Source organism: Mandrillus leucophaeus, unplaced genomic scaffold, assembly GCF_000951045.1.
Source record: "Mandrillus leucophaeus isolate KB7577 unplaced genomic scaffold, Mleu.le_1.0 Scaffold795, whole genome shotgun sequence".
NCBI classification, from domain to species: domain Eukaryota; kingdom Metazoa; phylum Chordata; class Mammalia; order Primates; family Cercopithecidae; genus Mandrillus; species Mandrillus leucophaeus.
In genome coordinates, this window is record NW_012108641.1 from 1,263,651 (window position 1) to 1,289,872 (window position 26,222).

Sequence of the window (26,222 nt, forward strand, 5' to 3'; positions counted from 1 at the left end):
CCTCATTCAATCTATTTAAAAATTTTGGGGAAGAAGCAGAGTTTATTTTCCAAAGTCACCATTGTTGACAGACAGAGCTGGGATTCAATGGTTTCTTTCTTCAAAAAGCTAAGTTCTTTGCCTAACAGCAGCTTAGCTCCTGAGTTAGGGAATGAAAGCAGGAATAAAAGTGGCCAGAGTTTCCGCTACTCAGCTTGTGGAGGAGCTTGAGTACATGAACCTCAAGTAAGCCCCTAACATCAAGGTCAGGAAACGAGAATTTTTAGACCTTTAAAGCACAGAAATAACTGGTGAACCATGTACCACAACAGGTACCTTTAGCTTTTTCACTGTGATGCTGTATGACTTTCTAAGGTAGTCAGCATAGTTTGTAGTAAATGATTCTTATTACTGGAAGTGTACGTGGAATGTTACTGACTCACTAGTTACTTAAAAAACATAAGGCTATTAAAACATCATCTGGAATTAAAGCAGCAAATTTACCCCATCCCCCACTTTTAACCATAAAATCCTATTACCAATTTTATTTCATTAATTTATTTGCTCTTTCAATATTTTAAGAAACTAAATACATTTTAATCACATAGACAAGCAGGTAAGTAAGGCTTCTTCTACCAGGTGGGCTTATGAAATGCAAAATAAGCAAAAGGAGCATTTTTTTTTGCTCCCCACAGAGGCAGAGACATCTTTTAACCTAACTCCTGATGCATGATGGCAACAAACGCAAAATAAATGCAGGTTCACATATACTATAATTGTTGGGAGTTGAATGCATGTATTCAGTTTCACTTCTGGAAATAAAATTTAGATAACTTATTTATTACACGCTTTATTTGAGTTAAAGATAGAAAACAATATACTTTTATGTAAATTGCTATGGCAATGTAGTTTACAGTAATTCCTTTTATATATACTTCATATTATTATTTTAGACATAAGGAATAAAGCTAGTCGTATATTAAGTTTAACAATAATCAGAAAATATTCTCCAAAAGAATTTCCTGAAGTGGATTGCTAGGTATAAAGCTCATAATTGTCAAGATACTTATGTTAGGGACATGAACCCAAGTCGTTAAAAATAAGATATTTGTAAAAAAGTGCTATAGAAGGTGGTGCACAAAAAACATGCACTTACACATACTTTCCGAAAGGATGTAAACTACTTTTAGGCACTGTCATCTCTTCAAATTTCCTTTACCAACGATATATAGCACAATTTTTGATGTCTAGATAGTGCTGTAGGAAGATGACTAAGGCAACCACGTGCAGAAAAGCATGTGGATGATGCACAGAAAATATAAAGATCGCATTCCAAAAGTGAAGGTCTGCAATGACAGTTTGATCTGAAAGGTTTGGAGTGTCATGTCATTAAAAAATGAAATATATGCCACTGGAGTCATATCACAAATGGCACCTGATGTGTACACTCTACCTTTAAAATGACTTTTTAAACGGGCAGACATTTCTATGCTGTTTTATAGGTGGCTATGTGACTTCAATACTTTATAATAGCCAATCTTGAGAGGCAGCTACTTCTCTTAAACCCAAGTACAAGATATAAATATTCAAATTATGGAATGTTTAACATAGATACTCAAATGAAAAAATGACAGTCTTCAAAATTCCCCATGTTTTATCATATTGCATAGCTGAAAATTCATCTACTACTTAGTAAAAAGTGCTCTGTTCATTCAAGCAGAATTTTGCTCCAATCTCCTTCAATTTCCATCTTTCATACTGAATAGTGGATCCACAAGTTTATTGTGCACATGCATTAGACCTTAAAGAAAAAAAGCACAGTTCTAGTTGTTTTGTTAATTTTGAACTATTTCATTTACTTCAGACAACAAAGTATTTTTTATAAGACACAGTAAGCTGTTTAGTTCCCATCTTGATAGTCAAGTTTATTGGAAAAGTACAAATAGAAATGTTTCAGAATGTCTTTTATCTACCTAGCAAATACCAATTTATAATTATGTAACAGTCAGATCTAGAATGGGAGTAATCAGAAGAGCAGTTCTTGTCTTCAAAGAGATTCAGCATGACAAATTTGAATACTGACTTAGATGATATGTTTTAATTACATCTGAAAGTTTATGTTGATCTTGATCTTCTGGCACTTCCTCTACTAGACTCCAGCCAGGGGCTCAGAACTGCTGTCTCACTCTTAATATATTACCCTATCCATTCATCTGGCAAATTATTTTCTAATAGTTTGGCATGTGTATTTATGACAAAAGTTGATTACAAATTTGGAGGGTTACTAAATACAGAAAACAACCTGTACTAAATCATTTAATTCAGAATAGAAATTTAGATTTTAAATCAGATAGATTATAACTTTCATTTTGTAACTAGTACATACACTTGCAGACTGCTCTTAGCTATGAAAGCTGCTTGGGAAATAGCTGATCTTCCAGTTACTCCTGTTTTAATGCCTCAGTACTATACTACTTCAGGGAGAAAAAAAGTTCTAAGACGACTGTCTTTGACCCAATTAGTGAACCAGAGATTTTATATTTTGGAGGGTAAAGAAATGAGTTAAAATTTCCAGGTTATTAAGAACATGGGGGGCTGGGGAAAGGCACTTACAATGCGGTTTTGCAGGAAATGGAATTACTGGATTGGAGAGATAGGTTGCTTGTTAGTGAACAGATATTCCTTGTCAGAAAGGCTGCAAAAAGGACTCTAAAATCCCAACTTTGAGAAAGACCCACTTTTAAGGAACAAGTAAAGAGCACTGGGAAGTGTTTGTGTAGTAGGAGAAATTCTAACCATAAGAACAGGACTGTAAAGGAGGGAAGGGGGAAGCATTCCATTCACTAGTGCTGCAACTGAAAGCGAGAGAATGCTTCTCAACAGCCTACTTGAAGGTCATATTAGCACCGGAAACTTCACGTCCAGTAGGAGAGGGGACAACAAAGATAAGGGTAATATCAGCTGTATGATTTAGAAGATGTAACATTTTCCAGAGTATCAGTTTGTAGAGAATCATTTTTTTTACTTAAATAGTATTCATCTGTCATTTGCTAACAACTTTGATTATGGAAAGAATACACAGAACTTTAAAATACATGCAACTTAAAATAACAGGAAAAACATTAAAAATTCAACTCCTCTATAAAGTTTTTTCCTTTACTATACATTGGATATGTCTTTTATACATCAAATAGGACTGCTTCCAAACTAGAAATAATTATTTTGAAAATTCTATTAATTGCTTTTTAGGTATTAAGTCAAATATTTACTGTCACTTTAGGTAAAAATTGACAACTTTCTACATATGAATTTTATATAAATAAATAATTGCTACTTCAGTCAAACAAATAATTCTTCTGATAAAAATGCACCAGACTTCCTGAAACCTTACCAGAAGAAAGGTTAAATGTCACAGATTCTAACCAGTGTCTATACAAAGTAACTTTTATGGTTTTGACTCAAAATGAACTCATTCTACCTTTGTCAAACTACTGAGGTGGAGCCTAAATACAAAGTAAGAGAAAAAATTCATATGATGTTATGAAAATGTACTAAAATCAAAAATAAACTGTTCTATTTAAAAAGCAAAAATGAAAAGCGAGAATGAATAAAACAAATCCCCAGGTACTAAACTTGTTGTCTTGTGATTAACTTGTATCTTTCAAAAGGTATATACTGCTATATAGGTGTATACTGAAATAAACTTGCATTTACTGACAGTTTCTATTGTTTTGGATCTAGTTAACCTAGATCTTATCTAGGCACTAAATAGAACCCTTTAAGATTCTGGTTGGCACTTTTTAGTGATGACAGAAGAAAGGGTAGTGATATGAATGGAATTTGAAGAGTTATGGATGACAATTTTAGGAATTTACATACTCCAGTATTTTGATATACTAGTAACTCAATGGAGGTATGAAAACTAAACAAACTACATTTGAAATGTGTTTGTTTAAGAATATTCAATTTCTCTACCCTTTACTAAAATACTATAAAATGAGGCCCATATGTAGCCCAGAATATCTAAATTCTGTCTTCATATTGAAGGAGATACCCTAACAGAGGCTGATATCCTGAAACCTCTTCAGAAATACAGACAGCTCCAAAGTGAAAAATATTGTGTCCTTTTTAGGTAATGCATCTATCTTCTCATGAATGGTCTGTTTCAAAATTTTTCATAAGAGCTTACAATTAGATGAACTAAAAGAACTAAATACATATAAACATCTACCACCCTTCTATTTTAAATTCTCTAACATATGTCTGTATACCTTTTTTGGAAGCACTGGTTATGATATGGGGAAAAAAAGCATATGGAAGTATGATTTTGATGTAGATGGTATCATACCTAGAGTTTATTCTGGGAGGCAGTACAGCAGAATAGACAAAAGCCTATATACTCCAGAGATCAGCCTGATTTTGATTTCTATTACCCAGCTCTGCCCAAATATGTGCTGTATGACTTTGGGTAAGTAGCTTAACATCTCTGTCTGTTAAGCCTATTAATTCATTTAAAAATGGGACTATGCGTACCCATTTCATAACATTTTTGTGATAAGTAAATCAAAAAGTAAAATGCATTTAGAATAGTGCCTGGTCATAGAGATATTGGCTATTATTAAATATCTTACTAAATATTCACCAAAATAATATTCACCAAAATGTAAAAATCTGATAAAAAAAATTGTGACAAAATCAGATTAGTACAAGCATTTATCTGGGACTTAATTAGGACTAGAAAACGGCCATGTTAAACAAATCTCCTTAAAACTGGAATTAAAATTTGTGGATAGTAAGGATTCCTTGTAGTCAAGCAATCTATTATTTGGGATGAAATCTGAAGGATTACTTGGGAAAATAGAGTTAAAACTCCATCAAATGCTCTGTTTTATTCACAAATCAGAAATTTTTCAGTTTTTCAATTTTTCAGTTTGATATATCTGTGGCTTGGTAAATTAATAATTTAAATGCTAAAAATATAAATAACTAGAAATAATCTTTAAGTGTTAAACAATAAGGAAATGTTTAAATAAATTATGATTTATGTACTTGACTATCCATTAAAATGCTTCCAAATATTTAGAAGGGCAAATGCTCATGAAACATAAGTACAAATATAAAACTATATACAAAGCACGATCAGTATTTTGTTTAAAAATAGACTATTTTATGCTTGCCAAATGTCAGTTATTTGTATAACACCTTCCAGATATTTGCCATATTCACACATTTACATGAAATATGGGTTACTGGTTTTGTTTGCATTGAATTAAAAATTTAAGATTATATACTTTATTTCTGAATATGAGATGCTATAGACTGTAAGACACATCATTTTATGTACCACTGAGAAAAAAATGCTACCCGGTAAGCTATGATCTGACACCAATTTTAAGACACAGTCCAACATCAGCAAGATCAATGTATATGAGAGCCAGTCAAATATGGTAGCTTTTTTGGACCCTGTCTTAAGCAATAATATCCAAAAAATACAGCTTTCATTTATTCAGTGTATTTTCCAATAGGCATTAAAATAAATACCTAGTTACTAGAGTAAAAAAGATTAAAAAGTATAATCATGTAGCAAAAGTAGCATACCTACTACATGCTTATCACTGACCTATCTATAGGATCAACTATATAACTTTTAATATCAGCTATGTAAATACAGGTGCTTTATGAAAATTACCTGTTTGTACAGCTTGCTTACATATGTGTAGTATGTGGAGCTGACTCTTAGAGAATGGGTTCGACATTGGGTATAGGCAAAATGTCCCTTGAAAATCTCTTAAAACCATTATATCAAGCATATGTGTTTTGTAATACACAGCCTGGTACAGTAAGGTTTCTGAATTACTGGACTACAGGAAAAAGCAAAAAGGAAAATCAACATGAAGTCTGGGCAATCAAACTCCTGCTTGCTTGCAGAGTTTATTCCATACTGTTTTAACATTTAGCCATTATAACTTTAATATATGGGAATAAATTGGCTTAAAATTGTAAAGATTAAATTAGTGGGAGATCTCTATTATCCACTGATTAGGTTCTAAATTTAGGTTAGAGGGGAGTGAGGGAGAGGGATTGAGGTGGGACTGGTAAATACGAAAAGAAATCCAGAATGAACAAAGATACATTTTCTTTTAGGTTATTTGGTCTTATATATTCAATATGAAAGTAAATTATTAAACCTTGGATTTCAAGAAAAAATGTTTACTGAAAATAAACTGAAGAGATTCTTCATGAAAAACAAAAAAAAATAGGTACTACTTTGAAGACACTATTATCTGAGAACTTTCCATTCCTTGAAAGAACCAGCTGTGTGTTGCCACTTTTCAACACTTCACAGTGTGAGATTTAACTCCACAGTCACAGTAAGTTTCAATTTTCATCCACAACAGAATATCTCAGTCGGCTTTTGAAATTCAGTGCTCACCTTTAAAGTATTTCACAGTTTTAACTCTTAATTCTAAAGTAGCATCTTCATCACATACAAAAATAGTTCGGGGATGCTGCTGGAAAGCGGAAACAGTCCACATGTGATTGACTCCTTCTTCTATTGCTTTGTACAGGGCAAATGCCTTGTGTGCCCCTGTTATGAGGATCATTACCTGAAAAATTATGAACACCAATTGGTAAAACTTGTTCCAAATGAGTAATGAGCTCTTTTTTTTTAAAAAACAAGGACTTCAGCACCAATATTTTTTCTGAGAGAAAAAGAAAAATACATAGCTCCACATCATAGCTCAAGGTATTTATTTTTACTTTTTAAGGTAACAAGCACAAAATGTTGCTTCCAGTTTAACAAAGCAAAACAATACCTTCTTATGGGGTATTAGTGCAAACATTATAATACCTGTAATTATTAACACAGTAAATGATGTATAAAAGGAACCTGGGACAATGAAGAAAAAAGACTGTCTTGCAAAAGCAGACTTACAAATCTATGAATAATTTATACAATGTAGAATGATACACCAAATTGCTGTAGTCTAGATAAGCAATAGATATTACGCCAGAAAAGCAAAGACTCTAAAACAATAGATAATTTGAAGAGTTACCAAGAAACGCCTGAAGAGCATTTCACTGAACATGTGCTATTCAAAGTTGACTCAGAATAAAAACTGGATTTAAAGAAGGATTAGGGATCTATTTAAACACAGGAACTGTCTTATAAGCACATATGACTGATATTACCCTTATAAGCTACAGAAAATCCAAGATCTTGGTCCTCAGTCCCTAACTGCCAATGAAATAATGCAATGACATGTTGCAAATGTGAATGTATGTGTCAGAATCTTGTCTTTATCACCTTTCAGCTGGAAACTGATCCCACTTAACACCTCATCTACACACACATTTTTGTAATGTAATACATCTTTAAACATTTTTTTCCTCATTACAATTGTTTTAAAAAAGAATGTTAAAACTGCTGTAGTTCTAAAATATTTATAACAAACTTTGTATTACATATTTTGTAACTAGACCTAAAATGGGAGGAAATACTCGGCACTCTCCTTGAATTACATCAACTCCTCAAAACCAACATGAGATAAATACTATTCTTATTCATATTTTAAAGATAAGGAAACTGAGGCATATTCTGTAACTTGCCCAGGTTTTGGTAAGATACAAACAAGCAGTTTTATTCTACAGCCCATATTCTTAGCGATTAACAATTACATTGCCTCTTGTAAAAGTTCTAACAATTAGACAATATGAGCTAAGAGTCTTTTCATTATTGAAGCACACTCTATAAAAAGGTAATAGGACAGGTGGCAAGAAATCTCAACATCAAGTATATATACTGAGAAAAAAAAAGACAACCAAACTTTTATTGGCGAGAAAAGTAAGTACATACCTACCATTAACGTTATGAAGGGAGTGGAGTTTAGAGGAAAGAAGGCTGCTGGAAGCTTATAGGATGAAGAATTCATTATTGGTGTTTACAGCTAAAGTGTAGATAAAACAAATTGCTCTCTAAATAGACTTGATCTGTGATTAGTTATATCTGTTCTCTCAAGGAGATTATTTCTCACATCATGGGAAAGGACAAACTATATGGAATAATTTGGTATGCTTGTTCAAACTGCAGAATCCCTAAATTTAAAGAATCAATCTAGGTGTGGATACCAGGTGATCCTTATGTACACTAATGTTTGAGAACCAGTGCTCAGGCAGATGTTGCACTGATACAGCTTTATGCTACTTAAATGTCGCAGTAACACTATTTTAAAAGGTTATGAAAAAGCTAAAGAATAATCAACATTTAATCATCCCATAAACTGATATAAATGATTTACAAAAATTTATAACCTCATATTAAATCCTCCATATCCCTTCTTGGTTGGAATTTTTAAGTCAAATGTAATTTTTAATAAATGAGGAAATTAGCCTGGGCAGCATAGTGAGACCTTGTCACTTCCAAAAAAAAAAAAAAAAAAAAAAATTGAAAAATCAGCCAGGCATGGTAGTGTGCGCCTGAAGTCCCAGCTACTTAGGAGGCTGGGGTGGGAAGATCTCTTGAGTCCAGGAGGTTGAGGCTGCTGTGAGCTGTAATCACACCACTGCACTCCTGTCTAGGCAAAAACTGACCCAAAGAAAAAAACTTAGTATTTGAGTAATTCTGTTTGTTCTAAAAATCAGCATTAAAAACTGTATTACATCTTGTTAAATGTAATGTATTACATAACTCAGTTTCATATTTTAGAAATAAGATTGCTCGGGCCGGGCGCGGTGGCTCAAGCCTGTAATCCCAGCACTTTGGGAGGCCGAGACGGGCGGATCACGAGGTCAGGAGATCAAGACCATCCTGGCTAGCACAGTGAAACCCCGTCTCTACTAAAAAATACAAAAAATTAGCCGGGCGAGGTGGCGGGCGCCTGTAGTCCCAGCTACTCGGGAGGCTGAGGCAGGAGAATGGCGGGAACCCGGGAGGTGGAGCTTGCAGTGAGCTGAGATCCGGCCACTGCACTCCAGCCCGGGCGACAGAGCGAGACTCCGTCTCAAAAAAAAAAAAAAAAAAAAAAAAAAAACAGATTGCTCTAAAATCCTTTTCTCAACTTATTGACTATGAAATTTCAGTCTTTGAAAGGTCTTTTTTCATATACCTATGATTTTTAAGTTTCTCATATATTTTGATTGACAGTTTGTATCTATTTGTATGTTCAAGTTTAATTATATCAAGATAAGTTACTTATTCATCATACCTTGTCTATACTTTTTTCCTCTGAACCTGTCCAATCTGGCTACCAGAAAGGAACAGAGTTCTGGGTTTCCATATAATTTAACTACATATTACCATGAACTGACTACAATTTGTTCTGTATTCTCAAGGAAGAAAAGATAAGTTAATCTTTTCTGTATTCTTAAGGAAGAAAAGAAAAAAGATAAGTTACTTATTCATCATACCTTGTCTATACATTTTTCCTCTGAACCTGTCCGATCTGGCTACCAGGAAGGAACAAAGTTCTGGGTTTCCATATAATTTTTAACTACATACAACCATGAACGGACTACAATTTGTTCTGTATTCTCAAGGAAGAAAATGACAGCCCAATTAAAAAAAAAACTTAAATTACACAGGGTCTGCTGTTCAGAGCTCTTCCATGCTTAAATATACCAAATGTAGAATAGTTGCAGCCCCAGCTGAGTTCCTTTTCTCCTGGAAATCAACAGGGCTCTATCATCCTACATAACATACAGTAAAAAAGCATTTAAATCATCCTGAGAGCTCCAAAAAAGATGTTGTGTAACTAGCAATGCATCATTGTCCCAACAGTCCTTTCATGAGACACTTACAATAAAAAACAAACCATGTGATCAGTTAAGATTTTAGGACCTCAAACTGGAGCAGGAACAGGCAAGTAGCACCTCAAAAGTGGTGGTGCTTAATTCTTAGTTTACAGCTTCAAAAGACTTAATTGATCCCTAAACATGTCAGTGAGATTGACAAAAGTTAGTTACTGAAAAGTAGAAAACAATTTATACTGCAAAGAGAATGCAATCAAAATATCACTTATTCAGCATCATAACCCCTACAAAATATTAATACATTGACATCAAAGGAAAAACAACAAAGAACATTTAATGCTTACTTCTCTAGCATCCATCACTGTCCCCACACCAACAGTTAGAGCCATAGTTGGCACTTTTGATAAATCTCCATCAAAATATTTGGCATTTGCCAAGATGGTATCCATTGCTAGAGTCTTTAATCTTGTCCTTGATACTAAACTGGATCCAGGCTCATTGAAAGCAATATGACCATCTGGACCAATTCCTTTCAAAAGAAATATACATACATATACACGATGTAAATAGGTTTCACAAAGTTCAATGTGCGTTAAAGAACAACAACAAAACACTTACCTTGTTTGATTTTATACTTGAATTCCTATTACTGCATTAAAATATTTGTTTTTGTATTGATTCAACAAATGTTTCCACGTTTTCTACATGCTTAGCAATGAGCTGACATGATTCTAATAGTAAAATTAAGTATCACCTTATATTAATATAACATTTGATAATTTATAAAGCCCATTCACATGCATAACAGATTATTAAATATTATTTAATAATCTTATGAGATGGTCAAATTAGCCATATCTATTTCCCTCATTTCCTCCACCTTTTTCTACATACAAAAGGAAATTTTGATGCTCAAGAAAAATAAATGACTTGTTCAACGTCACAACTGGGTAAATACTGAGACAGGACTCGGATCTTTCTTCTGATTCCTACTCAGACATCTTTATAGTCACACTTTAATTTACTTGGTTGTAGTCCAGATAGCGCAATAACTAGTAGACCTTTCTGTAGGATAGTTTCCTCACTTATAAAAATGTGTGGATTGGACAAGATAATGTCTAGGTGAATAGTTTTTTTTTCTTTTTCAAACTTCTGACTATAACCCTTGTAAGAAATAACATTTGATGTTGTAATCTAGTATATATATACACATATACAACACAAACATAAAATATAATTAAGACAAAAATTACATGAAATCATACTTACCCTTACTAGGAACCATACAAGCTGTTTTCTATTACATTGCATTTCATTAACAAAAGGAAAATGTTGCATGTAACTGGCTATATTGATTTTATGATATAATAATAGGTGACAACCAGTTTTAAAAACACTGCTTTAAAGAGACCTAGTGCCAACTCTAATATTCTAGGATTACCTCTAAAATATAGACAGGAATATGACATTCTTATTTGAAGGAAATGGAAGGTAATTCTTTTCACAAACTTAAGAATCTTTCCATGACATACATAAATCAAGTTTTATTTATAAGTATCCTAGTAGCTAGTCACATTTCTGGCAACCTCAGACAAAAAATAAATCTGCCAATTCCTTGAGTCATTAGAATATCTTTTACATTTATATTCTGCGTCTTTACTTTAATGATATCTGTATTTTACTGACACTTAGCACACAATTTTAACAAAATTTATATAAAATATGACAGAGTAACCCAGTTTTGAAAAATGAAGAAATGAATACTCTATTGAAGCAGGTACAGATGCCAAAGTACAACAATTTATGAATTTTTAATAAGGAGACATAAGACCAGACCTACATGTGGTTAATATGCATTGACTGTTTCTACTATTATGTATTTGCTTATAAATATATATTAATTATAGGCATTAAATTCTCTAGATTTGTAAAAGTGTTCTGTTTCTCCTCTTAGGTATACATATCCCTAACATTTATATTTCTCTATATATGTGTAAAGAGGGAAGGATGGGATCAGGAAAATACAAGCTTCAGGAAAAAATATGAAGTCTACTAAGATCTACTACTAGTGACCTCACTGATGATTTGGGCCTTACAGAAGTGTACAGCTAGTACTGCTAAGCTGAAATTATGAGCAAAGGTTAATAAGAGAGCTGGGTCAAGATATTTGCTTGTTGGCTGTAATTGTCAAAAATTGAGGTTCCTGAAATAAAATTATTTTTTTAAATGTGGCTAATTCTTATTCAGCTTTTAAGTCTAAATTAAGATACCAGCACCTCTATGAAACATCTCTAAAACTCATTGGCTGGAGTAAATGTCATTCCTGTGTTCCTACAGTTCTAAGGGTAGAGTGTACATGTACTCTTCATGAAAGTACGGGCTTTATCTTCATCACTATATTCTTACCATTTAGAACAACAAGTGACACACAGGATGCACTTATTAAATAATGGCTGGATAAATGAATGCATGGTTGCTATTCTTTGGTCAGCTCAGTATAGTTTCTTCCACCTCCCACCTTGTTCTCTTCTGCCTTGCTCCCCTCACCAGAGGGGCTGGAACAATTTTAATTTCCTATATCCCTCTTAGGTAAAGTTACTGTGGTCTAGAGACAAGCACTTGTCTCAGGCTGAACCAATCAGAATCTCTGTGTGAATCTGAATCTTGACCAGGGATACAGTAAGGAAGAAGGCATGGCGAACTGAAGTACTGGATGATAGCACTGCAAGGAGAAGATTGATGAGTTTCTACTTCTGAGATCTGAGGTTCTCTGGTTGTTTTTCCAAAGACTTGGTTGTTTCAACTTTTCCTTCAGTTGGTGACTTAACCTAGAATCATTCCAGTTAATTTACTTTTGATCCCATTATTTCCTTTTTCTAGTAAAGCAAAGAATCCAAGCATGCAACCAAATCAGAAGGTTAACATTTTCCCCACTGTCTTATTTTTACTTTTTAAAAACCCTATCACCTAGGCCGAGTGCAGTGGCTCACACCTGTAATCTTAGCACTTTGGGAGGCCAAGGCAGGTGGATCACCAGAGGTCAGGAGTTCGAGACCAGCCTGGCCAACATGGCAAAACTCCATCTCCACTAAAGATACAAAAGTTAGCTGGGCATGGAGGCAGGTGCCTGTAGTCCTAGCTACTCGGGAGGCTGAGGCAGGAGGATTGCTTGAGCCTGGGAGGTGGAGGTTGTAGTGAGCCAAGATCAAGCCACTGTACTCCAGCCCAGGCGACAGAACGAGACTCCATCTCAACAACAACAAAAAACCCAAGACACTACTGCCTTAAGATATTTTAAAAGTTTATATATTTAGATTTTATTGTAAAACTAGATTTTTAAAATTATTTATTTATTTATTCATTTTGAGATGGAGTTTCACTCTTGTTGCCCAGGCTGGAGTGCAATGGCATGGTATCAGCTCACCGCAACCTCCACCTCCGAGTTCAAGCGATTCTCCTGCCTCAGCCTCCTGAGTAGCTGGGATTACAGACATGCGTCACCATGTCCAACTAATTTTGTATTTTTTTAGTAGAGATGGGGTTTCTCCATGTTGGTCAGGCTCGTCTCGAACTCCTGACCTCAGGTGATACGTCCACCTCGGCCTCCCAAAGTGCTGGGATTATAGGTGTGAGCCACTGGGACCAGCGCTACATTTTATTTTTAAAAATCCATGTTTGTGTATCTTATTGCTGGGGTTAAGTCAGGAATTGCATGATACACCTTTACCCTTTCTCTCAACATGTTTGCCATCAAGAGGAAGAATGAGAACATTTAAGTATGTATTTCCTTCTGTTTTCTTTTCCTCTTCCCTCTAGGATAGGGAACTCTGCTCTAATTCCCTGGAATGAGCAATAGCAGATTAACATTTTTGAGCTCTTTTCATTCTACTGTTTCAATTCAAAGGGTAGGAGTGAAAAACCCCATTCTGGCTTCAAGCCCAAACTGCAATCTCTATTTCAACTTTACCTTTAATAAAGCTGATATTTTGATCCCATTTGGCACAGTTCTTAGAGTTTTTATTAACCAAACCCTGGAACAAAAGAAGGGTAGTCGTAAGACCCAGATGCCAATCCTCATCTAAAAATCCAATGATGATAAACCTAGATCAACAAATGAGATTCTTTCATGAATACATATCCAATAATAGGGCATCCCAAATAAGGAAAAGTTCAAAGAAAATGCAATAATCCTTCTCTCTGTATGCACAAGTATGTCCTTTAGATGGCACATATAAAATGTCAGGCATTGGATCATCCATGACTACAGTAAAGATGTTAATGTAAGAGGCATGGGAACTCTCTTAAAATATATTTGGGAGCGGGGAGGAGTGGAGAAAGAACTACAGGAAGCTTAAGACTAATTGGTTAAAAAACCAAATCAAATTCTTTTTAGTGGTGTCAGTGATCAACATAATTACAACGTATGCAACATATATTTCAAAAGGAGAGCTGAGGTGGTTTATACTGAAGAAACATAACCCCCCCCAAAAAAAAATTAACTAAAAAGAAGTACTAAATGATTTAAAGTTATAAGGAAAGAGGAAAGTTCTACCAGACATCTTGAATAAGAGTTACAGGCTTAAACATTATTTTATGCTATGAATGCTTTCTGGAAGGCAGGCAAAGGAACAAAATCAAGTGTTCTTATCAGTGTTATTTCCCATAGTAAAATCTATTTCCTATCTTTGAGTCTACAAGAGATTTGTCATATGCATACTTATGTAAGGTCAATAAATTAACAAGGGGAAAATAAAGTCCACAAATGAAGACATTTTCAAGCAGTCACTTAATAATGAACCTCCAACAACTAAAAGCCTTTTTTTTTTATTATAGTAAATGAGTGAAAACTGTTTTTTATATAAGCAGTTGCAGTATGTTGTACTCCAGTAATTCTACTAGATTCTGGTGTGGAGTTTAGAAAATCTAAAGATTAGATGGTCTATACACCCCTCAGATACTCTCAAATATCTACTGTCTTAGCCTGAATATTAGAAGGTACAAATGGTTAATTATCCCCAAATTGAGCCATACGTACAAAGCAGGAGTATGCATATTTTCTAGGATTACAGAAGTAATATTAGTAAATTTTATTTAAAACAGATAACCTTCTAATTTGAAAAGCAATAGTCTAACTTGGTTTCTTGCTCCAATAAACTATTCTATCAAGAAAGTAAATGTTATTGACTCTGCTAGGTAGAAGTAAAAACTGAAAGAGAAGATTTCAATCCAGCTGGATGTCCTTAGAGGGAATTCGGTAAAAATCCCAAGGAATTCAGTAATTCTAAGGGACAATTATTTCAGCATTTACAGTTGAGAGAGAAAGAGAAGACTGAAGTAGCACTTATGGAGTACCAACTACATACCAAGCACCGTGTAAGGCATTTTATACATGTTACAACATGATTAATTCTCACAAATTTTGGAATGGTTAATATTAATCCTCTTTTACAAACGATGTACTTATACTGAACTTTATTATAAACTTTCCAAGGTCACACAGATACTAAGTGGCTAAAACAAGATACAATTTTACATCTGACTTTAAAACCAAATTTCCTCCAAACATAATCAACTATCTCAACCATACTTGGCCACTTCAAGTATAAATTAACCTCAGTACAGCTCTATTGAAGATCAAATTCATGTAATTTTGATCAGTGTTCTATTAAGTTAATAATAAGTTATATACAGATAATTTACAGCATTAGTATTTTTAGTTGAATATTAAAGAATATGGCAAAAAAATTGATTTTAGTTTAGTTGATGTTGTACTATTCTTATAGCAATTAGCTAGCTGACTGCGATAGATAGTTTATACTAATAGAAAACCATATTGTCTTTATAAAGAACTTCCTATTTTTAACTGTAGATTATGTATACACACACACATATAAAAATTACAAGTGGAATTTGGCAAATTAAACATTAATTTTGGAATTTATGACAATTATACAGCTTAACTCATATTAAGGCTGATAAGTAAAAAGTTTTACATCATTCTTAACTGATTACTCAGTAAGATGAAACAATTAAAGTGATCTACTAAAATCCACCTGTTCCTCATGCAATCGTTTAAACTCTGTAATTTGATAAGTAGGTTGGCTAGAGTTTTAAAGAAATAGTAAAAAGAAACTATCATTTAGGTAAAGAAACATATTACTCATTTTGAAAGATGTGGTAAACTGTCAACTTTAAAGAGGTAGTTGTAAGAGTTTAACACGGATTGGGATGTACCTCTCAAGGCATAATGTAAATAATTCCAGCTGTCAATTTGAAGATTAAGATGGGAATTTTAAGATTATTTTCTAATGAAAATGAAGTAAAACAGGAATCAGTAGCCGAATTAATGGGTATTATGGACAGCCACAGGTGCTCTTCACATTACACAATGAGAAGATTTCTTTTTTAAATTTAAAAATCCCTAATTCAAACACTAACAAACAGTTAATGACAAAAGGTTTTTACATACCTCCAACAAAAAGATCTATTCCTCCAGCTTCCTTTATTTTCTTTTCAAAAGCATCACATTCTGCTTGTAAATCTGCAGCATTCCCATCAAGGATATGTGCATTATTAGGATCTATATCAATATGCTTAAAAAAGTTATTCCACATATAAGAATGGTAGCTTTCAGGATGATTTCTCGGAAGTCCTAAAGATGAAGTTAATAAAAATGTTAAGTATTCCCAGAAATAAATCTAAAGTTTATTTTTCTGTTTAAGTCATAAGTGTTATTTAATAGATCTAACTTCTCTATACCATATTCAATTTAAAAGCATTTTTATGTAGAATATATGATTATATGCCCAGTATTAATCACTTTAAACGTATGCATTAATTCATAAAACATTTATGGAATACTATTATCTCATTTTATAGGTGAACAATTGAAACATAGGAATCTTTCCCAAAGGTCCCATTGTTCACAAAGGAGACAGGATTCAAACAAAGTCTAGTTCATGTGCACTTCATCACTATAATCTCAAACACACAAAATTTTAATCAATGAAACTGACTTTCATGTTAAGCTCAAAATAATCAGCCATTCAAGTGAAATGATAGCCATGTTCCTCCTCTATTCATGCTACATGTGTGCAGATTATGTGGGATCACAACACTTCTTTGGCTATCATTTATGCTACCATTAAATATATATTGCTATATTTAAATTTTAACAGAGTTTCTATACATCATAGATTTCAGGTAGGCAAGTTAACATTCAAAAATAAAAGTTTCAGGGCTACCAATATAGCTTTTGATTTGAAAAAATACTTAACTAATTACCTTTACATATACATTAGATTATCCTTACAACACTGATTTTAACTCTGCCTTAAGAAAAAAGAGAATGAGAAATGTGAGTAGACTGGCTTAAAGTTACATCACTGCTGAGTGGCAGAGCCCAGGATGAACGCAGATCTTCTGATTTCTAGTCCTTCATTCCTTCCACTATTCTGTGCTACTATCACAAAAATACAGGTTTTTATATAAACTCCCAATCTCATCTCAAAGCAGTACATTACATTTTAGAAATATATTCATACATTAATATTATATTCAAAACATAAATGCAAATATACTAATATTCTAAGACTACATTCATTTTTTTCAAAATGTAACATACCCAAATAGTATCTTTAAGTATAGCTTACCTACATATTCATCCATATTAAAGGTCTTCACATATTTAAAAGAAAGGTGTCCATTCTTATGATATTCTATTAGTTTTTTATAGCATCCTAAAGGTGTACTCCCTAAAAGACATAAAAATACCATTTTCTAACATGACTTAATAATCTATTAAAAAAACTTTTTATTAACTTTATGTTTTTCTTAATAATATTCTGTCGTTCCGATTAATTAGGCAATTATTAACTTAAATACATAATCAATTAACAAGTACTTAAACATTTTGGTAAACTAGAATTTGCTGAATAAAGCTGGAAATCTGTCAATAAAAACTGAAGTTTGGAAAATTATCCTTGAGTTGTTGGGTATGGGATATACTATTACAAATTCTAAGATTAGAAGCTTCTAGAGTATGTACCTGAATTTTTAAAAATCTCCCTTTCTGAAAAGAAAACCTTGAGTTCTTGCACAAATGATATATAAATAGGTCAAGTGTTGACCATTTACTGAAATCAAAAGGGAAAACAGAGCTAAATTTAAATATTGCCCCTACTTTCAAAACAGAATCTCAAACTGGCAAACACTGAGTAGGGACTTTAGCCTTACAGCTTTCTAAATGAAGCCCCTGTTTCTCATCTTTTGATAACTTCAGCATGTATCAGCTAAAATGTGTAAAGTGAGAAAAAGAAGTTATTTTTGCTTAGGACAGAACTTACAGGAAAGAGGATCTTCTAATATTTCATCTGAGTTCTTGATTCTATTGTTTTATAAAATTACAGTTTGATATGTGAAGAGATGGTGCTTTATGATACGACAGAATAAAAATAAATTAATTTAGCCACTTGATGGCCTTCATCTTTGCTTTCTAAATTTTTTTTTTTTTTTATTTTAACTTCAAACTGAAAGGCCAGATTGCATTCTTATAACAAGTTATCTGGCCCTCCCAATCCTAGTTGGAGTACTGATTCCTAGTTAACCCACCATCACAAAACAAAACAGTGCAAAACAAAAGGCTGCACAAAAAATTTCAACCCAAGTATCATACAGAAATCTGATGAAACAGTCTCTGACAAAAACAAATATAAAGAAAATTCAAGAATAGTAAAAAGACTGCCTCTCATTTGAGATGACAGAATAGACAAGGCTATAAATAAATACCACACAGGTTCACAGAACAGAAGAATAAAAGATTTTCTAAAAGCTTAGCACATATGTTGTTTTAGATTACAATTATTAATTTAAAACTTATGTAGTAAAAGTTTACATTTCTTTCTCAATACGCTATAGCCCACTAACATGAAACCTGCCTAAAAGATGGATAAATATGCTTTCCCTCTTCCTTTCTGGAAGGATAAATGAATCTCTTCTCTCTTTTAGTGTCAAGAGACGAGTTATAGGATTCTGTCAATTAAAGGATATATGAATAAAAAGGTGATCTGTCACAACCGAGGTGACAAAAAAATTCATTTTCTATTTTGTAATCAATGTGGCTAAAAGACTGAAGAAAAAAGAACTGGTTAAAGCAACTTAATTTCAATATTTGCTTTGTAATAGTCATTACTAACACAATTTAGTAAGTACCTACTATGATTTATATAAAACAAAGATTAAGACATTTTCTTTCCTGTAAGAACTCACAATATAACGATAAGCAAGTACAAAATAGCGATAACACAGGAAAAACGCTATAATCTAAAAGAAGTCTGAGTATTGCAGAACATCAAATAAAAAAGACTACAATCTTGCTAGTTGGAAGAACAATAAAAGAAAATGGCATTTCAATTCAGTCTTGACGAAGGGATACAATTTCGACAAAGAGGAAACTAACTCAGAGCAGAGCAAAGATGGAGCCGGAGATTCAATGATGACATCTGTCTACCATGTGGCTAGATGCTGTGCTAATGTTTTTATATATTACCTCACATAAAGCTCACAACCTGGAGAAACTGGCATTATCTTTCCTATTTTGAAGACAGAATAACTGGGTCAAAAAGATTAAGGAATTTGCCAAATATCATATGGCTGTGAAACCAGGGATTCAAATCTAGATACGTCTGGTGCCAGAGCTCATATAGATTCCATTAAATAACATGCGAGGAATATGAGTGAAAGCAAAGCAAAGCAGCCGGCAAGTTCAAGCCCTATTCTTGAACTGCAAGCAGTCAAATCTGCCTAGCCCGGTTCTGGGTAAGGAAATGGTGGGAATAAGTTTTGGGAAGCAGATCAGGCTCACAGCATACAGGCTTTAAATGTCACCCTCATTAAGATCACGTGAGTAAATATAAAATTGAACAGATACTGCCCAGAGATTGAGCTTGATGGGGAGATAATTACAATACAGCCTGGTACTAGCAATTACCGACATGTATGTTCAAGTCTCAAAAGCAGTGGTGGAAGGGGACATAATTAACCTTGTCAATGGTCAATGAAGGAGAGTAATGGAAAATTTCAACAAGGTTTTCCAGAGATACTCCCTTGGCAGATATATTACTAGCAGTTATGCTATTCAAAATAAAGCAAAGCTGTAGATCTAAATACACAAAAAGATGTTTAGCACTGCTGACATTTAAGACTCTCTAAGTCTTTTTGTCCCCATTCAAATTACTGTTTTTTCTGCATCATAATTAACACAATGTCATTAACAGAGGTAGGCGGAGTGCAACTAAGGATAACAGCATAGAAACTATACAGAAACCACATTCAACCCCAAGGGCTCACATATCAGAACTGAGGGTGCTGGGGGTGTAGTACTGGTGTGTCCAGTGAAAAAAGTCACCTTTGCCATTCTCACCAAGATCTACTGCCCTGGACCAAAAGAGAAAAAGCAAAACAAAACAATCAGCTTGAAGAGTACCATTCATGGAAATTACTCAAGTGGAAAAAAATTACAATTGTAGTTTTTATGTAATTAGCATGTATGAGGGGAGGAGCTGGAGAAAATAGTCTGTTTAAATAAAACACAGAAACTATAAATTTATAGACTATTTACAGTATACAAGGGACTTACACATACACTATCTTAGCTGACTCTCAAAACAGCATCTTAAGTTATTATCCATATTTTTCTTATAGGTAAGGAAACCAAGGCTCAGGGGTATAGAACAAATGCCTTGTAGTCAATAAGGAGCAACTTTAGTTCCAGGTCTAATACTCTTTGTGAAAATCATGGGTCAAATAAAGTGCCATAAGATCAAATGATACCACCTGGTTGTTTTTTAAGAGCACGGTTAATGGAAAACTTAATTCAATAAAATATGTAATTAATGCTTCTCCTTAAACTGTGATGAAGACATATTTTTCACTTGTAATATATCTATAATAGAAGCAACATAAATAGTAAAAGGCTAATAAGCATTACATAATATATAACTTCTATATTAATAAGGATTTATAAGGCAGGTGAAGTTAAATTAAGAAGCAACAGTACATAACTTAGGTACCTCTTAATGATTAATAAGAAAGCCAATTAACTAAAAACTGGTATGAATGGTAAAAGCAATGCTCCCCAAAACAAAAGACTACTAGAAAAATGTACAAAAAATATGAACAACACTTAAGTTACAATATATCCTATTGCATTTTGGAGTCATAGGTGAGACTAAACTTTGGCACAAGACCTAGTAACACACTATAGACAGTAGATTTTACATACATGCATTTTTCTGGCCTTTTATACTACGATGTTCAATTAGTGATATGGCAAAAATGAATGAGAAAAGTATCTTACTAAGAGAAACCCTTCAATTCCACCAGAATTAAATTTGGGTAACATCAGAATATAAAATGGAAAAAGTAGTTAATTACCTGTTGGTAAACCCAGTGTAAAATATCTGTCCTGTCCAGGTTTGAACTGAATGATGCGATTACAGATGTACTTGGCTGCCCATTCACTAGCCAAGTCATAGTTATCAAGAATTACAAGCCTCATTATGGCGATGCAGAGCTTCCAGAAGCAGAAGTTCAAACCTGAGAAAAGTCCATTTTAGAACACTTTATATAATAAAGAGATAATTTAAATTTAATAACTTTTTAAAAGATGTAAATAATAGAGCACTGAAACAGCAGAATATATTGATGATTTTTAAAAGTGCATTACTGAAGAAGGATATGCACATATACAATCTGAATTTTAAAAATAGTAATAATAGCTGTTCTCTTTTTGAGCAGACATGGAGTTTAAGGCAGTGGGCTAGGTCATTTAAAAGTACAGTTAGCCTTCTGTGGATTCCATATTCGAGGACTCAACCAACCAAGAACTGAAAATATTCAGGGGAAAAAGATGTTTGCATCTGTATTAAACAGGTACAGACTTTTTTTTTTCTCGTCATTATTCCCTAAACAATACCGTATAACAACTATTTACACAGCATTTACATTGTATTAGGTATTATAAGTAATCTAGAGATAAAGTATATAGGAGTATGTGTGCAGGTGATATGCAAGTGCTATGCCATATAATTTGAGGGACTTAAGCATCTGTGGATTTTGGTATCTGAAGGGGAATCCTAGACTCAATCCCTAACAGATACCAACAGACACCACCCACAGATACCAGGGACAAGTGTACATATTTTAATCCTTACAGCCATCTTGTGAAGTAAATAAAATGCCCAGTTGTAGATGAGGAAATGGACTCACATGATTTGACTAAGGTCACACAGGTAGTAAGCAACAAGGTCAGAATTCAAATTGTAACAATGGGATCACACTAGACATGTTATTTTTAATAAGAGAATTCAACAGAAGAAAAAGAAAACAAAGTGAACTAAATAAACTGATCTCTGGAGGAGAAATTTCTTCACAGAAAGCAATTTTAGTTCCTCAAAAATTGTTCTAAAGAAAATTATACGTATATTAAGAGATCAGTCACTTAAAAGTTACACGATTCCATTTTACACAATGTAGGTTAATACCATGAAAGATGTGGAAATCAGCATTCTTACAGTAACTCACAGTTTCTGATATCTGTAAGACATATTGTTTTCCTTTTTTTAAAAAAAATGGTATAAATTTAAGGGGTACAAATGCAATTTCGTTACACGGATATATTGTTTAGTGACTAGGTCTGGGGTTTTCGTGTATCTATCACCTGAATAATGTACACTGATCCTAGCAATTTATCATCATCTACCCACTCCTACTCCCCAACCCTTCTGAGCCTCCAATGTCTATCAGTCTGCTTTCCATCAACCACGTGTATACATTATTTAACTCCCACTTATAAATGAGAACGTGGTATTTTTCTTTCTGTTTTGGAGTTGTTTCACTTAAGATGATGGCCTCCAGTTCCACTCATGTTACTGCAAAGGACACGATTTCATTTTCAACGGCTGAATTTCGCGGTGTATATATACCACATTTTCTTTATCCAATCATTCATTGATCGACACTCAGGTTGATTTCTTATCTTTGCTAATGTTGTTAATGGAAGGAAGGCCATAAGCGTGAGGTGTCCAAGTCCTTGGTATTTTGAACAAAGAACTGCACAAAAGGAAGGAAACACAGGAATGAAGCAGCGAAAGCAGGGATACTGAAGCAAGAAAAGCACTCCATGGGGTGGGAGTGGGCCCAAGCAAGCAGCTCAAGGGTCCGGTTACAAAGTTTTCTGGGTTTTAAGTACTCCTTCTGAGGTCCCTTATCGGTTACACCTTATCTGCATGAAGGATTTGGTCTGTGGCTAATTAAAGGCTGAGGTGAATTGGCTCCCTATGAAGATGAAAGGATGGCCCATGCTCAGTCCACGGCCAATCCAAGGCACATTCCCCTTCCACCTGAGAGGTGGCGGAAGGCAGTCGATTGTAGGGAGAGTAGCCTTTGGTCCTTTGCTACTTGGGTATGGGGAGATGGGTTTTTTCCTTTTGGTTTAGCTTTAGGAAGTTTCCGTTAATTGGTTAACTGGCTTTAGGTTACCTGCCCCCAGACGCAGGTGTTTTCTCTTTCAGGAAGTCAGCACAAATTGGCCTTAGATTTCCTGCCCCTAGACCTTGGTGTTTTCCCTTGATTCAGCTTTAGGAAGTCAGCACGAATTGGCCTTAAGTTCCCCGCCTCCAGACCCTATTCTACTGCCTCGCTGTCAATAGTGCTGAGATAAAAATGAGTGTGGCTATCTTTTTGATATAATGAATTATTTTCCTTTGGGTACATACCCAGTAGTGAGATTGCCAAATGGTAGTTCTATTTTCAGTTCTTTGAGAAATCTTCATACATTCTTTTCTACAGAAGTTGAACTGACATTACCACCAATAGCTTATAAACGTCCCCTTATAACATTTACTCAACATTCTATAACAATTCCCATAATCCTTAGATTTTTAATTCTTAGTTTTATATTTAAATGCATCAGTCACCAATACGAAGCTTTTTATAACATGGTTTCGGCATTTCTGACTTTTGTACCCACACACTTTACATAGAGTAATAAGTCAAATTTTCTAAATTAATGAGATTAAAGTTCTTATTAAAATAAATGTATGGAATCTAAATGTCTTTAAGAAGATAACAGTTTCGAATTCCGACACACAACAAATTATTATGGTCACCATGATCTAGAATTCTGGCCCAATAACAATTATTTATTTACAGAAAATAAATTACATAGTAAATCATAAATTCAGTACAACGAATGGACTCAGCCTCCACTTAAATGTATCCATAATCTAATGTCAAAAACAATTTTAGACTTAAAGCAAAGAATCAGAAACAATTATTGGCTGTCATGACCATCAAAAGATACATTTACTTCTAACAAGAATATATGGCAAGCTGATTGTTAATAAAATGGGGGGAAAAAAAGTAAGGTAAGGAGGACGAGAAGCATTAGAGCTTTCCAAAGTCTTCTGCGTCCTGGGCATGTCATTTTTCTCAGTTCAACACACATTTGAAGACCTATTATATACTAAGCACTGCTAGGTTCTGTAGACACAAAAATGATTAAGAACTCTATTGTCAAAGTGCTTAGAATCACTTAATTGTCTCTGAGATTGAAATTATTATTCTCACTCTTCAGATACAGAAAACTGCAACTCCAAGAAGTTTATTGCTGACGTTAAAAAGTGGCCCAGTGAGCTGACTTTAAAACCAAGTGTATCGGACTCAAAGACCCATATGCCACAGATGTCTTATAGGTTGAGAATCACTTAGGATGCTAGCTAAAAATATAGATTCGCAGGTCCCTCTCCCTAGACACAGTGTTTCAAAGATCTGGAAGTCCAAGGAATCTCTGCTTTTGCAAATTATCACAGGTGATATTCATAATCAGGTGAAATTTGTTAAGAACACCACACACGTCACCGAAACGAAGTTCAAGCAAGTCTCTCAGACCAAGGTACAGGCAACTTTTTGTTTTATTAAACTCTCTGGAGGGCGCAGAGTCATCTCCAAAAGTCCCAAATGAATCCCTTCACCCAGAAGAAAGAAGAATTTCTTCACATTTATTTAAGTTTTTAAGATTTGACTTTTCCAGTTTTTGCCAATCCTCAGAGATCAAAACTACTATGGCCTTATGCAATTCCCTGGCATCACGACAAGACAGCATCAAAAAACAACAAAGCACCACCCTTTCCCTCGTCTTCCTTCAGGTGCTGATTCATTTTGGATGTGCATCGCTAGGAAAAAGGGCTGCTGAATATAAAATCGCAAAACTTCAAAGCTGGATCGCAACTTCCACACCCGTGAAGTTACACAACTAGTTAATGGCGGGGCCAGAACCAGAATCTACACTTGCAGAACCTCTGCTCCGAGCTTTTCCTTACTCAACCTGACCTGACCTCAAAGGGTAAGGGTGGCCTGGCCGCGCGTGTGGGACCGACCCGACGAGGGACGAGAGACAGTAGAGAAGGCTGTGGCTCCAGCCCGGGAGGCGGGGACTGCAAATACCCTCAGCCGCGGTTTTGCCTGGCCCTCACTCGGCAAACGACAGCGAATGCAAATGAGGATGACTGTTAGGAATTTTTAACAAGTGTAGGGAGAGGTGTCAGGAGGAAGCCGCGAGAGAGGAGAGGACAGGGACGCCTCCTCCCGTAGATACAAATCCTGAGAGGACAACCAGGTCCGCGAGGGGCAGGACGGGAGACCCCACGCGCCCCCAGCCTCGAGGTTCCTGAGACCTCATTCTGACCGGCCCAGCGTACCCGTCTCGGCACAAAGCCCGCACAAGGCGAAGTCGCCGTTGGGTCCCTCGGCCCGAGTCCCCTTCTGGCGTTCGCCCCGTCCCCCCGCCTCTAGCTTACCGGCAGACCCAATGGATCTTCCGACGCTGGAACACCGGGAACAAGCAACACCCAACCACCCGCGAGCGACCCCGGCGGACCAGTGGAGCGCGAATCCCACGGACCCGGATGCAGATAAAGGCGCAGGAAGGAACCGCTGCGCGGCGGGCAGGCGCTGCGCATGCGCGCTGCCTTTTGGGCTCCTGAGCTGAGACTCTGGGAGGTCGGTCCAAGTGCGGTGCGGCGGGGCGCGCTTCCTGCCTGGATGATCGCAGTTTCTAGGGCATCACTTTACCGCTACTTTCCCCCCCGCCATCTTTCAGAGAGGGATTTGCAGTAGATTCTTTAGGCTTATGAGATTTCGTATGTAGTACCGTAGTGCTCATACATACTTTGTTGCTTATGTTGCTGTTTGGCAACATGAAAACATTTGCCGTTTATGAATACATTTCTCTCTCTACTCCAAGTTATTGAATGCATATTTGCAAATGCAATGACAGGTAAGCGTCTTGTGTCAAAAAACTCATCAAAGTCAAGTTTGCAAAAGGGCAAACAGTACCATGGGAAATCGGGAGCGTCTCAGTAAGAGAAAACAGAGACTATAATAGGGTACCGGCTTTTGCTGAATGAGTCTAAGAAAGGGTTAGAGGAAGCTGG

At 35.0% G+C, this 26,222-nt stretch overlaps 1 protein-coding gene across 3 annotated transcripts; it reads right to left on the reverse strand.

The window, feature by feature from the left end:
* Positions 1–800: 800 nt before the first annotated feature.
* Positions 801–25,742, reverse strand: GNPDA2 (glucosamine-6-phosphate deaminase 2). 3 transcript variants are annotated; one of them, XM_011967248.1, is made up of 7 exons: positions 25,587–25,742; positions 21,163–21,324; positions 17,382–17,483; positions 16,199–16,381; positions 10,074–10,258; positions 6,413–6,587; positions 801–1,780 (listed from the first exon to the last, which is right to left on the reverse strand). In XM_011967248.1, exons 2-7 carry the CDS (start codon positions 21,284–21,286, stop codon positions 1,719–1,721), a joined length of 831 nt encoding a protein of 276 aa, XP_011822638.1. In that variant the 5' UTR covers positions 21,287–21,324; positions 25,587–25,742; the 3' UTR covers positions 801–1,718. The 3 variants fall into 3 exon arrangements, with proteins under 3 accessions (XP_011822638.1, XP_011822641.1, XP_011822640.1); XM_011967251.1 differs by lacking the exon at positions 21,163–21,324; XM_011967250.1 differs by lacking the exon at positions 17,382–17,483.
* Positions 25,743–26,222: the final 480 nt, after the last annotated feature.

What these genes read in the sequence shown, in the direction of transcription:
- GNPDA2 (XM_011967248.1), bottom strand. Translation starts at nt 21,286, where the DNA reads ATGAGGCTTGTAATTCTTGATAACTATGACTTGGCTAGTGAATGGGCA. An exon ending in CAGTGATGGATGCTAGAGAA is followed by an intron (nt 6,588 to 10,073) that starts GTAAGCATTAAA and finishes ATAATTTTTCAG; the next exon opens with GTAATGATCCTCATAACAGG. An exon ending in AACTGTGAAATACTTTAAAG is followed by an intron (nt 1,781 to 6,412) that starts GTGAGCACTGAA and finishes TTTTTCTTTAAG; the next exon opens with GTCTAATGCATGTGCACAAT.